This window comes from Megascapheus bottae, chromosome 15, assembly GCF_031878675.1.
Source record: "Megascapheus bottae isolate mThoBot1 chromosome 15, mThoBot2.hap1, whole genome shotgun sequence".
Lineage (NCBI taxonomy): Eukaryota > Metazoa > Chordata > Mammalia > Rodentia > Geomyidae > Megascapheus > Megascapheus bottae.
In genome coordinates this window covers 45,406,591-45,424,724 of record NC_143523.1, presented here as the reverse complement: position 1 = coordinate 45,424,724, position 18,134 = coordinate 45,406,591, and the positions used below count along the sequence as shown (strand labels likewise).

The 18,134-nt window shown below is 39.8% G+C and overlaps 1 protein-coding gene across 2 annotated transcripts in view; it reads left to right on the top strand.

Annotated features, from left to right (window-relative positions):
* The window catches only part of P4ha1 (prolyl 4-hydroxylase subunit alpha 1), a 69,920-nt gene that overhangs the window by 45,054 nt on the left and 6,732 nt on the right, over positions 1-18,134 (top strand). Inside the window, exons 8-12 of one of the 2 annotated variants that reach the window (XM_090346545.1) lie at positions 649-825; positions 4,434-4,504; positions 12,781-12,880; positions 15,540-15,593; positions 16,359-16,424. In XM_090346545.1, the coding sequence (XP_090202671.1) occupies positions 649-825; positions 4,434-4,504; positions 12,781-12,880; positions 15,540-15,593; positions 16,359-16,424 (468 nt within the window). Of the gene's footprint in view, positions 1-648; positions 826-4,433; positions 4,505-5,722; positions 5,794-12,780; positions 12,881-15,539; positions 15,594-16,358; positions 16,425-18,134 lie in introns of both variants that reach the window. The other variant, XM_090346544.1, reaches the window with a different exon arrangement.

Below are 18,134 nucleotides of genomic sequence, written 5' to 3'. Positions count from 1 at the left end.
CGGAGTTCCAGGCTAGCCTGGGTTATATACCAAAGATCCTGAGCCACTCTGCCTTCAAAAAAAATATCAGCTGGCAACGGAGAGGGGGCAGTGGCTCACGCCTGTAATCCTAGCTACTCAGGAGGCTGAGATCTGAGGATCATGGTTCAAAGCCAGCCTGGGCACTAAAGAATGTGAGACTCTTATCTCCATTTAATAACTAGAAAACAGGAAGTGGGGCTGTGGATCCAGGGGTAGGGCAGTAGCCTTGAGTTGAAGAGCTCAGGGACAGTGCCTAGGCCCAGATCAAGCCCAATGATCCAACCAAAAAAAAGTCTCAATGAGAGAAACATTTCATTGTTTGATAGTTACAACTGATACAGAAATGGTGTTCATCAGTCCCACTTAAAAGAAGCCTTTGTTTTCAGTGGATTTGCACAGTGCTTCCCAGGCAGGTGATCTATTGTTGAGTGATACAACCAGCCCCTAAGAATCATTAGTAAAATTTTTCTATTCTAAAGTTCATGTTTGATGCAAAATGTTTACAGTATACTATCCCTTTTATATATGCTTCCAGAAATATTCTACATGCGAGCGTAATTCTTATCTGCACAGGAATAATTGTTAAAAATATTATTATTCTTAATATATTTATCATTTTCTTTATAGACTCCACGAAGACAAAAAAGATTGTTTTGCCGTTACCATGATGGAAACAGAAACCCTAAATTTATTCTGGCTCCAGCCAAACAGGAAGATGAATGGGACAAGCCTCGAATTATTCGCTTCCATGATATTATTTCTGATGCAGAAATTGAAATAGTCAAAGATCTAGCAAAACCAAGGGTAAAAAGAAAATTTTCTGTTTACTGTATATTTGTTGTTAATTTCTCCTTTATAAGATGACAGCATAATTAGTATGGAGGTAATTTCAACAAATAGTTTTAAATATTATCTCAGCATAATGGTTGAATCATTACATTGGCTCTTCTTACATTTATATTTCTGTTACAAATACTAGTAACACATCTTATATCCGGCCTTAAACATTGAATAATCAATATTGTAAATGAAGTTCTTATTTACATTTAACAAATTGGTTTTGCTCTCTTAGTGGAAATATACATACGTGTGTGTGTGTGTGTAGAGAGACAGAGAGAGAGAGAGAGAGAGAGAACACGCGCGCGTGTGAGAGTGCCAGTTCCAGTCCTGGGGCTTGAACTCAGGGCCTCAGTGGTGATTCTGAGGGGGGCGTTTGCTCAAGGCTAGCATATTGCTACTTGAGGCACAGCTCCATTTATGGCCTTTTTTTTTTTTTTTGGTGCCAGTCCTGGGCACTGTCCTTAAGCTTTCTCAAGGCTAGAGCTCTACCACTTGAGCCACAGCACCACTTTTGGCATTTTCTATATATGTGGTACTGAGGAATCGAACCCAGGTCTTTGTGCATGCTAGGCAAGCACTCTACCACTAGGCTAAACTTCCAGCTGTTTTTTTGTTGTTGTTTTGGTAGTTTATTGAAGAGTCTCACAGATGTTCCTGCCCAGACTGGCTTCAAACCACAATCCTTAGATAACTCGGCCTCCTGAGCAGCTAGGATTAACAGGCATGAGTTACAGACACCTGGCTGGAAAACTTTTTTTTAAATATTATTTTGTAGTTTTTATCTCAGATATCACTCAAAGCTCAACTTGTTCATTTCTTGTCATATTTTTACCTGAAGGATTATTTTCATTCCTTTTAGGCACATGAATATTAAGAACCTGTAATTGGGCATAAAAGCATCATGTTAATTTTTAAATGTTTATGTCATTTAAAATTTCTGATTTCAGGGCTGCGAGTTTACGGTAGTGGTCGAGTGCTTGCCTAGTATGCTTGCCTAGTATGCATGAAGACCTGGGTTCAGTTCTTCAGTACCACATACATAGAAAAAGCTGGAAATGCTGTGGCTTAAATGGTAAAGCTCTAGCTTTGAGAAATCCCAAGGACAAACAAAGCTCAGGCCCTGAGTTCAAACCATGGAACTGGCAAAAAGAAAAAAATTCTGATTTCCATTTATATTATATTAGTTAGAAAAATCACATAATATGGATTAGTATAATGTGCATTAAAACTAATCCTATAGATTAATGTGTAAGAAGGTAGGAGAGTATGCTTTTGCCTTTTTCCATAATCATGCTCTTAAATATTTCATCTTACTGATAGTGAAATAAAAACTAGGTATAGTTTTGCTTTATTACATAGAGTTCAAGGTAGGAAATATTAGTCTTGTAGCTGCTATAACTATTCAGCTCTGTCATTATAGTGTAAAAGTAGGCAAGGAAAATATGTAAATGCATGAATATCCCCATGACCAACAAAAAAAAAATCATTGTTCCATGAATGAGTATGGCTATACGCCAATTAAATTTTAATTCTAAAAATAGGTGACAGCTGAATTTAGCCCAGTGAATTTGTTGACATTTGTTATAAACATAAAATTGAAATACTTTAGTATCTCACTTAAACTTAAAAATTACTAATTTGGAAAATAAAAAATCTAAGTTTTAAAAATTATTATTAAATAAATATTCCAGCCTGGTACTGGTGGCTGATGCCTGTAATCCTAGCTTCTCAAGAGACAGATCTGAGGATTGCTGTTTAATTCAGCCCTGGGCAGGAAAGCCTGTGAAACTTACCTCCAGTTTACCAGAAAAAAGGCAGAAGTGGAGCTGTGTCTCAAGTGTAGATTGCTAGCCTTGAGCCCAAAAGCTTAGGAACAGCCAGGTACGGTGACTCACACCTGTAATCATAGCTACTCAGGAGGCTGAGATCTGAGGATCACAGCTCAAAGCCAGCCCAGGTGCTAAAGCACTAAGGTCCATGAGACTCTTATCTCCAATTAATCACTAGAAAATTGGAAGTGGTGCTATGGCTTAAGGGGTAGGGCTATAGCCTTGAGCTGAAGAGCTCAGGGACAACATCTAGGCCCAATAATCTTAGTTACTCAGGAGGCTGAGATCTGAGGATCATGGTTCAAAGCTAGTCCAGGAAGGAAAATCTGTGACACTCTTACCGCCAATTAAGCACCAGAAATCCAGACATGATGCTATGGCTCAAAGTGGTAGAGCACTAGCCCTGAACAAAAGAGGTCAGGGATAGCATCCAGGCCAAGTTCAAGCCCCATGACTGACAAGAAAGGAAAAAAAAAGGGGGGGTGGGGTGAGGGGACGCAGGAGTTTGGCCTAACTGTAGAGTGCTTGTCTAACATGGATTCAGTTCTTCGCTACCACATAGAAAAAGCTGGAAGTGGTGCTGTGGCTCAAGTGGTAGAGCTCTAGCCTCGAGAAAGCCCAAGGACAGTGCTTGGGCCCCGAGTTCAAGCCCCAGGACCAGCCAAAAACAAATATTCCATTACAAAAAATAGATTAGTCTAATGCATGTAAGGCAATCCTTATAACATTGCCAAGCAGAATGCTACTTAATATGTTTATCATATTCTTTTTTTCTTTTTTTAACCTGGGACTTGAATTCAGGGCCTGGGCACTGGCATTGGGCCTTCTCAAGGCTAGAGTCCTACCAGATGAGCCACAGCACCCTTCCGGCTTTTTTCTATTTATATGGTACTGAGGAATCGAACTTGGGTCTTCCTGCATGCTGGGTGAGCAGTCTACCACTTGGTCTACTCCCGGCCCTCCCATTTTAAAAAAAAAATAATTGCCTTGCTTGTTATCTCTTTATTAAGTTTTTTATATTTGCATTTTAGTTTACAAAAATTTTTTTCACTGTATATGTTGAGTGAATATCTTTTTTTTTTGGCCAGTCCTGGGGTTGGGCTCAGGGCTTGAGCACTGTCCTTGGACTTTCTCAAGGCTAGAGCTCTACCACTTGAGCCTCAGCACCACTTCCGGATTTTTGCTATGTATGTGGGGTACCGAGGAATTGAACCCGGGTCTTCGTGCATGCTAGGCAAGCACTTTAACCACTAGGCCAAACTCCCGGCCCCCGAGTGAATATCTTGAAGGGACAAAAGATTGAAACAAAGTTATAAAACAAACATAAAACAAATTTTAAATAGTATTAGCCCTTGGAAACAGTTCTACCATGAAGAATTAAAATTGCAGGTTTTAGAATAGATCATTAATTACACATAGCCATTCTTACAACAAATTATGCTTTAAATTTTAGAAATTTCTTTTTTTTCCTGTCATATCCTCTAACTACTGAAGAAATTTAATTTCCAGACTTTTTGTTGGTGTAGCCTCTGTTCATGCAGCTCAAAAACTAGTAAAAGGACACAGATATCTAAAAATTAGGCTTTCAAAGCCCGACACAAGGTGACTGGAAGTATATGGTTCTGTTTTCTCTATTTGCATTTCTTCGTGCAAAGAAAAGAAACCCAGCATTCTAACTGGTTAGATAAATGTGATTATTTTTTTTGTCTTGTAATGCAACTATTCTGATGGTTGGCTTCACAGCTGAGGCGAGCCACCATTTCAAACCCAATAACAGGAGACTTGGAGACGGTACATTACAGAATTAGCAAAAGGTAAGAGATGTATATGCTGCATATTTTGCCCTCTAATGAATGTTTTGCACATCCTACAGGAATTTTATTCATTTAAGGGAAGTAGGTCATTTTCAGTCTCCAGCTCAAGTGGCCGCCTCATACATAAATAGGACAATACAAAGACCACTTTGTTTCACAGGTTTTTTTCCCCCTAGAACTAGAAGTTCTATTATTAATCTACAATTGGTCTGTTATATTTAAGGAATTAAGAAGTTTTTATTTTTCTAAAGATCATGTATCACATATCTAGCAAACTGCTTGATACTTGTTTTCTTTTTCCCTTTTGTTGCTAAAATGGGAAATAACTGCTCTGAAGTCTTTGCTCCTACATACAGTTCTCTCACATTCATCAGTGCTGCAGTGATTCTTATTATCCTTCATGGTGAATGTGTCAACATTTTTCCTTAGCTTTTGCAATATCATTGTCATTATGGAGTAATTAGTATTCCTCTTCTGGGAGCTTATTTTTGATAACTTGGTGACTCAAATTTAGCTATGGAAAGAACAGAGTTAACATTCCAAACTCAGTCTACAAACTACTTGTGAACTCAGTTGCCTTTTATTTGACAGAGAGTGTGAAAAAGGTCTTATCTTGGTGAGAGTTTTTAAGAAAGGAACTTAGGGCCAGGAGTTTGGCCTAGTGGTAGAGTGCTTGCCTAGCATGCATGAAGACCCGGGTTCAATTCCTCGGTACCACATACTTAGAAAAAGCCAGAAGTGGTGCTGAGGCTCAAGTGGTAGAGCTCTAGCCTTGAGAAAAAGCCCTGAGCTTAAGCCCAGGACTGGCCAAAAAAAAAAAAATGAACTTAAACAAATTTTAATTTTCAAAATATTTGAAGGAACATTAAACTTCTAGATCTAGGAACCTTCCTGTGAAACTCAGTGCTATAGATCATTTACATACAGCATCAAATGCTTTTTTTTTTTAAAGTGAAAGGACAATAAATCTATATCAAAAATCTCTTACCATTTTTCTCTTATTTAGAAGTGGTTGTTCTTACTGCCACATTTCTAAATGTTTTATTGATTTGGAAATACTATCTATCACCAGGACCAATCTGAATCCTTCCAATCACCTGTGGCTTGGCACAATAAAACAAAACAAAATGAACAAAAGCCCAAAATTGCCTGCTACTGGATGTTAAGTCCTCGTCCTTTCTCTTTTTTTTTTTTTTTTATGATTTTTTTATTTTGTAGCTGAGCCGAGCCACAGTACATGACCCTGAGACTGGAAAATTGACCACAGCACAGTACAGAGTGTCTAAGAGGTAAGGGAGTATTGGAGAGAACATTAGTCATATTTGAATCATTGTCTTTCTTGAGAATCTTTAATTTCCACCGAATACGTGACAGTTTCTAAGAATGGGTATACCAAATGGTGATGTCTAAATGGGTTAGTTAACAGATATATTTTTAGATTATAAAATAGCTGGTGAGGCATTCCCAAAGATTCCTCACAGAGCAGGGCCTAATTTGGACTCCTTTATTAAAGCAGGGGTTTACTATAAAATAAATACTTGGAAAGACATTATTGTGTTGATTCAAAGTCAGTTTAAAATTCCTTGCTTTTACAGTATTAAAAAAAACCTTAATTAGATGAAATATTACTAAAATCATACTTCAAAATAGACCACTGTTTAACTTAGAATTACAGAATTGCGGTAATGACTTAATTATTCCAACAGAAGTCCTTTTCTGTTGGCTTACTTACATGAAAAAGGCTTCTTAGCTCTCTTAAAAATGAAAAAAGAAATATAATTACCTAAGTAATATTTAACCATATTTAAAATCAAATAAAAACCCCACCCATTTCACTGGGGACATTTAAAATACATTTCACTTTAAATTTGTTAATCAGTGTTGATTAGGTTAATAGTAATTATAATTCAATCTGAAGGCCATATTTTTTTCAACATAGGCCTTTATGATATAGGAAATTCATATTTTGTCAGTTATATAATTATTTTTATCTTAGAGAAATCCAGTGTGATGAATAGAGTTTGAACTACAAAAATATCACTCTAAGACAAATTTATCAACCTCCACATTTCTGAATAATTATTGTTAAGGGGTATTTTAAGCTTCATGGGATTTGTCTGTATGTGTATATTCACACGCATACATGTTTATCTTGGGCTTGAATCCTCTGTCCCCGAGGTGTTTTTTTTTTTTTTTTTTTTTGGTGCCCGTTCCAGGGCTTGAACTCAGGGAATTGAACCCTAGTCTTGGTGCATGCTAGGGAAGCACTTTTAACCACAGGCCAAACTCCTGGCCTGAGTGCTCAGGCTAGCACTATACCACTTGAGCCACAGTCTTACTTCCAGCTTTTTTTTTTTTTTTTTTTTTTGATAATTGTAGATAAAAGTCTTACGGTCTTTCTTGCTTATGCTGGCTTTGAACCATGATTCTCGCATCATGGATTTTTTTTTTTTTTTTTTTGGTGGGTCTTGGGACTTGAACTCAGCCTAGGTACTGTCCCTAAGCTCTTCAACTCAAGTTTACTGCCCTACCCTTGAGCCAAGCCCCACTTCCCATTTTCTAGAGGTTAATTGGAGATAAGAGTCTCAGGTCCTTTTGTGCCCAGACTGGCTTTGAACCTTGATCCTCAGATCTCAGCCTCCTGAGTAGCTAGGATTATAGGCCTGAGCTACTTCGCCCAGCCAGATCATGGAATGTTTTACAGCACCTCTCATACCCATTATATGTCCCTAGCATCATCCCTTCAGGTGTAACAATTAAAAATATCTCCAAACATTGCCAAATGGCCACATGTGGGGAAAGTCATTTCTATAGACTCTGCCCCTCTGAGAACCACTGTTGTGGATAAGAAAGGAATGAAAATTATATATGGATATACCTGCTATACATACAGATGTATATATATAATTTATATATAAGATGTCCAAGAGCTAAACAATTTTTTGGTTGTGGTGGTGGTGATTCTGGTGATGCTGATGGTACCAGGGTTTGAACTCTGGGCCTCTCTTGCTCAGCTTTTTTTTTTTTTTTTCCTGCCAGTCATGGGGCTTGAACTCTGGGCTTGGTTGCTGTCCCTGAGCTCTTCAGCTCAAGGCTACTGCCCTACCCCTTGGTCTGGGCACTGTTCCTGAACTTTTCAGCTCAAGGCTACCATCCTACCCCTGGAACCACAATGCCACTTCCAATTTTCTGGTGAATGATTGGAGATGAGTCTCACAGACTTTTTAGTGCTCAGGCTGGCTTTGAACCAAGATCTTTAGATCTCAGCGTCCTGAGTAGCTAGGATTACACTGTGCTCGGCTTCTTGCTCAGCATTTTTGCTCACAATTGGAGGTTTGCCACTTGAGTTACACCTCTAGCTCTAAGTGTTCATGTATTTTTTTTATTCAGTTATGGGGCTTGAACTGAGGGCCTGGGCATTGTCTGTGAGTCTGTTTGTGCTTAAGATTACCACTCTACCACTTGAGCCACCACTCTACCACTTGAGCCACAGTGCTACTTTAAGTTTTTGAGTGGGTAATTGAAGATAAGAGTCTCACGGGGACTTTTCTGCCTGGGCTGGTTTTGAGCCACGATCCTCAGATCTCAGCCTCCTGAGTAGCTAGGGTTACAGACATGAGCCACTGGTGCCTGGCTATGTTCATGGCTTTGTTTTGTTTGCTTTTGCTAGTCCTTGGGATTAAACTTATAGCCTCGGCACTGTCCCCGAGCTTCTTTTGCTCAAGGACAGCACTCTACCACTTACATATTTTTGATGATGGCAGATACAATATCACTGTTTAGCATCTACAGATACAGTAAAAATAATTTTCCAGAATTACACATTTTTAGCAAACGAGAGAAATAATTTTAAACTATATTGCTATGAAAATTTTAGTTGTAAACTAAAAAACAGATTTTAATAGTTTTGGAACTATTCCAAAAAAACCTTTTGAATATTACTGGTGTAATTTGGGAATTGGTGGCTCGTACTAATTACTCCTAGCTACTCAGGAGACTGAGGATCTCTCTTCAAATCTAGCTTAGGCAAAGACCTTGAGGCTCCATCTCCAATTAATCAGCAATATACCCAGTTAACTCAATGATAGAAAGAAAAATATTACTGATATTAGTAATAAACTGGAGGAAAGTTAGCAAAAAAATAGATTTAGATGCATTTTGGCATGTCTGTCTCTGAGGAAAAGAGTGTTTCCTTCAGATGGAGGAAAGGATCTCTGGAATGCAAGTCTGAAATATTTTAGAAGCAGGTCAGAGAATTCTTTAATGGCCTGCTTCAGGAGAGAAGGACAGAAGGTAGCTTCCTGCTTCTGCTGTTCCCTCAAATAGCAAAGCATGAAATATTGGCGTAGATGGTTGGGGACACCAACCATTTTAATTTTCATGACTTTGTCAGGAGTAGCAATGTAAATGTAATATTCTTTTTTTCTGCCAGTCCTGGGCTTGAACTCAGGGCCTGGTTGCTATCCCTGAGCATTTCTGTGTTCAAGGCTAGTGCTCTACTACTTGAGCCACAGTGCTACTTCTGATTTTTTTCTGTTTATGTGGTACTAAGGGATTGGTCAGAGCGACATGCACTCTACCATTAACTTACATTCCCAGCCCAAATGTAATACTCTTTTTTTTTTTTTTTGGTGGGTCATGGGGCTTGAACTCAGCCTGGGCGCTATCCTGAGCTCTTTAGCTCAAGACTACCACCCTACCCCTGGGCTTGGGTGTTGTCTCTGAGTTCTTCAGCTCAAGGCTGCTACCTTACCTTGAGCCAAGCCCCACTTCGCATTTTCTAGAGATTAATGGGAGTCTCAGGTCCTTTTATGCCTGGGCTGGCTTTTAACCTTGATCCTCAAATCTCAGCCTCCTGAGTAGCTAGGATTACAGGTATGAGCCACTGAGCTCGACTCCAAATGTAATATTCTTTAAGGAGCATTAATAGATGGTAAAATTTTTCAGAAACAAATTTGGCTAGACATATCTTGAGACACAACAAAATGGTTCTGAGCATTGTTGACTAACCTTAATTTCAAGTTAAGCTGATTTTTCGGTTCATTACTGAACATTATTCATGTCTTTTGGAAAGATTAATCCCTTAAAAACAGACAAAAACAAACAACCCCAAACCTAGCCAGCCAGGTGCTGGGGGCATATGTCTCACCTATAATCATAAGTGTTCAGTAGGATGAGATACGAGGATCATGGTTTGAAACCTGCCCAGCCAGAAGTAGAACCGTGGCTCAAGAGGTAGACCACTTAAGTAAAAGCTAAGGAACAGTGCCTAGGTGCTTGAGTTCAAGCCTCAGGACCAGCACACCTCCTCCCCACCCCTTACACACACACACACACAGTACACACACAGAGAAAAAAAAGTTTAAGCTGTTACACATTAGATAAACATGCATGGTTTAAACATTTCCATTGTCATAAGGTTAATATTTAAGTTGTCTAGGTCTAGATGCTTTTAGAAAACATGAAACATTATTTTATGATAAAAGGTTTTGGAAAACATTTTGGGAATATTTTCTGTATTTATGTCCACTTGGCCACCTAAAAGCTGGAAGTGGAGGTGTGACTTAGTGGTAGAATATCAGCCTTGAGTGAAAAAGCTAAGTGAGAAAAAGAAGCACTGAGGTCAACCTCTAGGATCAACACCAAAGAAAGGTTATATAAACTTTTGTTCTCTTAAAAACTTAGCTGGGCGAGGTGGCTCAAACCTGTAATCCTAGCTACTCAGGAGGCTGAGATCTGAGGATCAAGGTTCAAAGCCAGCTTGGGCACAAAAGGACCTGAGACTCTTCTTTTTAGCCAGCCTCTAGAAAACAGAAAGGTGGGGGCTTGGCTCAAGAATAAAGCGGTATGGGCCGGGAGTTTGGCCTAGTGGTACAGTGATTGCCTAGCATGCACGAAGACCTGGGTTCGATTCCTCAGTACCACATACATAGGGGGGAAAAAAGCCCGAAGTGGTGCTGAGAGCTCTAGCCTTGAGAAATCCAAAGGACAGTGCTCAGGCCTTGAGTTCAAGCCCAGGACTGGGGGGGGGGGGAGAGTAGAGCGGTAGCCTTGAGCTGAAGAGCTCAGGGACCGTGCTCAGGTCCCATGACCCACAAAACAAAACCAAAGACTAAATTTACCTAAACATTTCAAGTATATCTTTAAAAAATAATTCTAGTGTTATGTAGCTAAAAAATAGCTTTATTAGGTTTTTGAGAAAGGTACAACCATACTTATTACTGGCATCAGAAATAACTTCCAGTTACATCAGAGTAACTTGGAAGTAGAATTTTGAAAAGTTCCATAAAGGAATTTATATTTTAAGAAACTCGTTATTATCTTTCTTCTGTGGAAGCACAAATTTATTCCAGAATTCCAGCAAACAGAATTTGTTTAACAAAATGTATGTCAGAATCCTTCACTGTTAAAAGAAAGCCAAGCATCATGGTATATACCAGTAGTCCCAGTTAATTTAGAAGGTGAGTCAGAATTGTTTGAGCTCAGAAATGCAAGGCCAGCCTGATTTCACTACCGTATATTAACTTTTGGCTTATCAGTGGCAAGTACTTACAGAAGAATCACTCCACCTTTTGAGCCCTGAGGGATTTTGTTTTGTTTTCTGGCTATTGCAAAAGAATAGCTTTCTATTAGCTAATTGTAAATTGCTATTTTTTATATTTGTGTTGGGTTAGAAAATAGTGATATTGTAAACATATTGTCATTTTTTGAGGGGGAGGGAGGGGTCTGAGCACCAGTGTCTTGCTCAGGCCTATTGTCTGAGCTTCTTAGGAGGCTGAGATCTGAGGAGCACAGTAGTACTCAGCCCAGGAGGACAAATCCAGACATTTTTTTGGTGGGGGGCAGTTCTGGGGTTTAAACTCAGGGCCTAGGCACTGTTCCTTGAGCTGCTTTTTGCTCAAAGCTAGCACTCTGCCACCTGAGCCACAGTGCCATTTCTGGCCTTTTCTGTGGATGTGGTACTGGGGAATGAAACCCACAGCTTCAGGCATGCTAGGCACGTACCCTTCCACTAAGCCATATTCCCAACCCGGAATCCAGAGATTCTTAGCTCCAATTATCAGCATTAGCTGAGTCTGGAGTGGAGGTGTGATTCAGGTGGTCCAGTGCTTGCTTTGAGTGGGAAAAGTCCAGCAAGAGCTGAGCGCCCAGATTTCAGGCCCCATAACTTAAACATTAATATATTAAGTACTAAATAATTATTAAACATTAAAAATTTCAATAGAAACTCTCATTTTCAAAAGGGAAAGTAGAAAGATTAAATGCACAATTTCCTCATTTTGTTACTAAGTCCAAAAAGAGTATATTTTGGGCTATATTGTGTTTTGTGGTACTGGGAATGAACTCAAAGCCTCGTGCTTACTGACTTGTTAGATTAGTGCTCTACTATTTGAGCTGTGACCGCAGACCTTGATTTTAGTTTATGTTTCAGATAGGCTCTCATGTGAACTTTTCTCAGGCTAATTTTTAACAGTGAGGATCCTTCTACCTCCACCTCCAAGGAGCTGGGCCCCCAGATGTACACTACCATGCCTGGCTTGTTGGTTGACATAGAATCTTAACCAACTTTTGCCACAGCTGGCCTTATCTTATAATCTCCTGCCTCCACTTTCTAAGTAGTTGGGATTCACAGATGTGTGCCACCGTGCCCCGGTACTAGTTTTTTGGTTCTTTTTTTTTTTTTTTTTGCTAGTCCTGTGCTTGAGCTCAGGGCCTGAGCACTGTCCTTGGACTTTCTCAAGCCTGGAGCTCTACCACTTGAGCCTCAGCACCACTTCTGGCTTTTTTCTATGTATGTGGTACCGAGGAATCGAACCTGGGTCGCACTCTACCACTAGGCCAAACTCCCGGCCCCCCGGTACTAGTTTTTAATGGAAAGTTACTTAAAGCTTTTTTTTATCCTCTTGGATCTAAATTGTTTATAGTACAAGAAAAATTAGTTATCTTCAAATGATTTTTTCCTATTAAGCACATAAGTATACATTTCTAAGGATTTAATGTACAAATAAGACTTCCCAGATCTATGAGAATCAACAGGTAATATAAATTACAGAATTATTTCTATTGAGTATTTAACCAGGTCAGAAACAATGTAAATTCAGAGCTGAAGTATTAGACTATACAGTTCCATTTCCAGTTTTCTGGTGGGAAATTAGAGGTAAGAATCTCATGGACTTGATTTGAACTGTGATCCTCAGATCAGCTTCCTGAATAGTTAGGATTATAGGCGTGAAGCAATACCAGTAAAAACTAGATTTTCTTTTTTTAACCCTTAGTGCTTGGCTTTCTGGCTATGAAAACCCTGTGGTGTCTCGAATTAACATGAGAATACAAGATCTAACAGGACTAGATGTTTCCACAGCAGAGGAATTACAGGTAGGTAACCACATTATCAAGTTAATTGTTCACTTCATAGTGCTTAGGTTATATTTCCTGACACAACAGGTAGCCTCTGACTTGCATCATAACTTGAGTATTAAAACTGATGCTGTAGGTTGAAAAATTGCAAAGTGATTCTAGTAATGTTGAAATTACTCTTCAGAGTTGTCAATATGAAAACTGAGTAACAGTGAACAAATGAAAAAGTTTTTCCCAGTCCTGGGGCTGAACCTCTGTGCCTGGGTGCTGTCCCTGAGCTCCTTTTGCTCAGAGCTAGCACTCTACCACTTGAGCCACAGTGCCACTTCTTGCTTTTCCTGTGATTAATTGTAGGTAAGAGTTTTTCCTGTCCAGGCTGGTTTGGACCATCGTCTCAGATCTCAGCCTCCTGAGTAGCTAGGATTAGAGACATGAGCTACTGGCTTCCAGCTTGCCTTCAGATCTTTGATCCGTTTTGAATTTTTTCAGATGGTATTGGAAGTAGGGGATTTCACTTTTTCATGTGGATATCTATTGTCCTAATATTTGTTGAAAAGATTCTTTGCCTAGGAATTGTTGGTTCTCTTGGTAATTAAAAAAATTACTATAAAACGTATCAATAACCTGAACAATGCTACTTTTTGGTTGTACTAGAGTTTGAATTTAGGGTTTGCTCATAGGCAAGTGCTTTACCAATTTAAGCTCCTGTGCTATTCCCCATTCCCCCACCCTTTTTTTTTTGGTCATGGGGCTTGAATGCTGCCTGGGTACTTTCTCTGAACTCTTTAGCGCAAGGCTACCACCCTTTTTTTTTTTTTTTTTTTGCCAGTCCTGGGCTTGAGCACTGTCCTTGGACTTTCTGAAGGCTAGAGCTCTACCACTTGAGCCTCAGCACCACTTCCGGCTTTTTTTCTATGTATGTGGTACTGAGGAATTGAACCCGGGTCTTTGTGCATGCTGGGCAAGCACTCTACCACTAGGCCAAACAGCTGGCTCCCTACCATCTTTCTCTTGAGCCAAGCCCCATTTCTCTTTTTCTAGACTTTAATTAGAGAGAAGAATCTCAGTTCCTTTTGTGCCCGGGCTGGCTTTGAACTTTGGTCCTCAGATCTCAGCCTCCTGAGTAGCTAGGATTACAGGTTTGAGCCACCTCACCCAGCTGCTATCCCCTTTATGTGTTGTTTTCAAAATAGTCGTGCTTTATACCCAGGCGAGCCTGGGCCTATGTTTTTGAGTATCTAGCTGAAAAGGCATTGGTGGAGGTAGACCATCTTGAGGTCCTCCATAGTTGACCACAAATCACATCGTAATCACTTTGTATTAACAAAGGCATATTTATTTTCTCTGGCTGCCTAACCTTGCATACTTGAGCAAAAGCAGAACTATTTGAATTTGCTTATCCTGTATTCCTTAATATTCATCTGATTAATTGCTGAGTCTTTTTACTGTAATATAATAAATCTTTGGAAGGTTTAAAAACTGGTTTCAAGGAAATGGCGCTATAGCTCAAGGTGTAGGGCAGAGCCTTGAGCTGAAGAGCTCAGGGACAATGTCCAGAGTTCAAGACCCACAACTGACCCCCCCCCCAAAGGCTTTCAAGTAAATTCATACATTTTTATGTATTTCTGTGTAATAGACTGATCTCTACAATGTAAGTAAAAATCCAAGTATTTACTATGTGATTTCTATTTTTATAAGTAGTTCTTTTCAACTCTTTGATTTTTGTAGGATTTTATATGGTGGAGGAAAAGAGTTAAAGGCATCATACTCTTTTTACAAATAAGAAAACATTAAAAAAAGAAAGAAAACATTCTAGGGCCTGGAGTTTGGCCTAGTGGTAGAGTGCTTGCCTAGCATGCACGAAGACCTGGGTTCAACTCCTCGGCACACATACGTAGCAAAAAGCCAGAAGTGATGCTGTGGCTCAAGTGGTAGAGCCTTACCCTTGAGAAAATCCAGGGACAGTGCTCAGGCCCTGAGCTTAAGCCCAGGACTGGCACAAAAACAAACAAAAAACCATTCTATACAGTTACATACATGGAGTCTGATCATACTTCATTTCTTTCTCTTTTTTTCCCATTCCCTTCACCCTCCCCTGTACTGGCAAGGGAACTGGTCATACCCCAAGCCGTTTTTTTCAGGGAGAATCTGCTTCTTCTGAGGCTGGCCTCAGACCTTGATTTTCCTACCTATGCCTCTCCTACAACCATAATTATATAAGCTTAGGCCACCAGTTTTCCTTTCTTCTGTTGCCATTGAAGTGTTATAAACTTTTTCCTCTTTATATAAGAATAGGGCTTAAAGTATACTGTTTGTAATATTTAGGAAGATCATTTGTTATGCTGAAGATCCTCAAAATAGCACCTAGATTCTGTCCTTTGTTTTCATCGGAATTTTTTGTTTTTTGGTTTTTTTTGTGGGTCATGGGGCTTGAACTCTGAGCCTGGGTGCTTGTCCCTGACCTCTTCAGCTCAAGGCTACCACCCTACCCTTGAGCCAAGCCCCACTTCTTTTTTTCTATAGGTTAACTGAAGATAAGAGTCTCAGATCCTTTTGTTCCTGGGCTGGCTTTGAACCTTGATCCTCAGATCTCAGCCTCCTAAATACCTAGGCTTACAGGTGTGAGCCACTACACCTGGCTAGGTAGCGGTAATAGTTCATGTATTTTTGTTTTCAGGTTGCAAATTATGGAGTTGGAGGACAATATGAACCCCATTTTGACTTTGCACGCGTAAGTAAATAATAAGTTTACATTCTTAAACAGTTAACTCATGGTTGGGGCAATTAATTACAAGTACAGTAAGGAAATAATTTTTAGCTAGAGGGTGAAGTAAATGGAAAATTACCTATGGGAAAGGAGCATTGTAGCAAACCATCCTACAAGGTGGGAGATAAAGAACATGATCAGATACTAAGGATAGACTCCAACTACCTAACTTAGGACTCGCTGCAAAATTTGACAATGCAGAAATAAACATAGAAGCCTAGTTAGACAGTTGAAGAGTGCTGAGGAGCTTTCATCTTATTCAACATACTGTGTGCATGCCAGGAAGTAGAAAAGTATCAAGGTCTTTAGTTTGTTGAGCTGAGAAAAAGTTAAATTAACAATTGAAGAAACGAGGCTGTGCACACGCTCGCCTCTAGGAACCTAGAGCTTTATATAACTAGCTCTGTGAGAAGCCCTGCCACTGTGCTTACTCATGGACCTGAGAATCAAGCAGAAGTAACTTCTCAATGACAAGATGGGTTCGAAAATGGCTTTGTGACAACCTGAGGTAATGCTGTCCATATGCATTCTGTCATGTCGAGACCTGCCTTCCTGTGAACCTGATTTGAAGTTTGCCCTGACATCTGGAATTTTCTCTAATGTACTTGAGTGGTAGTATATGTAGTACAGGACATTGGAAGGCAGTCCTTTGGCTTATTACTGCTATTTAGTTGCCATTGTATTTTACATTATTGAATATTTGTACTATTTTAATTTTTGTTTTCATAGAAAGATGAGCCAGATGCTTTCAGAGAGCTTGGGACAGGCAATAGAATCGCTACATGGCTATTTTATGTAAGTTAATTTTTGTCCTAACTTTTTGGTTTGATCAATGACTCTTGTGAAGTAGAGATGGAAGATTTGTTTTTCAGTTTCTAATGCAGATGTGCATTATAGAAAGTTCAGGATCTAAAAACAAAAAGATAAATATTTAAACATGCTTTTAGTTGGGTATGATGTATAAATTATACCTGCACAGTGTATGTATAACCTGATAATTTTTCACAAAGTGAACACATCTAGTTGTTGGCACCCAAATCAAAAAATAGTACTTTGATACCCTACAGGTTCCTAACAATAACCACTTCCATATATCACACTGTTTAAAAAACTTTTTTTTTTGCCAGTCCTGGGCTTGGGCTCAGGGCTTGAGCACTGTCCTTGGACTTTCTCAAGGCTAGCACTCTACCACTTGAGCCTCAGCACCACTTCTGGCTTTTTTTGCTATGTTTAGGGTGCTGAGGAATTAAACCCGGGTCTTCGTGCATGCTAGGCAAGCATTCTACCACTAGGCCAAATTCTTGGCCCCTTAAAAAACTTTTAATGTTGTTTGTGTTCAGAGCTAGTGCTCTACCTGAAACATGTAACTTTATAAAGATTAAATCCATTGCACTTCGGGTATTACACTGTGTGAGAAACCTAGGACCTCCCTCATTGAAACAGATATTTCTCCATGAACATGCTCAGTTCCCAGATTATTTTACTGAATCTCACAGTAAAGAAGTTTTTAATAGTTGGGCACGGGGTTATTTCTAGGGTGAGAATGTCCTTTGGACAGTATTGGGACCTCACACTTTTCAGATAGGTTCCCGGCTCTAAGTGGTTTTATAGTCATTTTTTTGGGAGTGCAGCAGACTGGGCTTACACCTGGCTCCTACTCAAGCTTGTGTGGGAGTCATCTGGTGTTTTCATTTCCTCTGGCTGTCCATGGGCCAGATTACAATCCCAAAAGAAACATGTTCTCAAGATCCGCCCCCAGGAAATTGTTTGGATTAGTAAAATGTAGCAAAAAAAACATCACAACTGTTCTGCTCAGCTTCAAGGTGAGGGAACATAGATGTTTTGCCCTTGGTAAAGGTCAGGGCAGTCACGCCCTGGTGGGGGTTGTCTTCCAGTGGTAGAGAGAGTACTTACCTAGTGTGCAGGAAACTCCATGTGGAATCCTGAGCACTGGTAAAAACAGAATGCGACATTGGGCATGTAGTATAGGTGGAAAATACAATCTGTCTTAATTTTGCTTATTTCATTCTTTTTTTTTTTTTTCTCCAATCCTGGGCTTGAGCTCAGGACATGAGCACTGCTGTCCTTGGGTTCCTCCCCTCTACAAGCTAGAGCCCTACCACTTGAGCCACAGTATCACTTCCGCCCTTTTCTATTTACGTAGTACTGAGGAAACTGAACCCAGGTCTTCGTGTATGCTCTGCAAGCACTCTGCCACTAGGCCAAACTCCCAGCCCCTTATGTCATTATTCTTTCCATCTCTTATTCCCATTTTATGAAACTGCATCTCTGCATGTTTGAATTCTTCTCACCTACCTTCTCTAACCTTGCTTCCACAGGTCTCCCTTCTTCCCCATTTTGCATTCCTCTCACCACTCCAGCTTTGTGTGTTTGTTTTGGTCGGCTGTGGGCTTGAACCCTGGGCATTGTCCCTGAGCTCTTCAGCTCAGGCTACCATCCTAACCCTTGAGTCACAGAGCCACTTTGGTTTTTTGGTGATTGGAG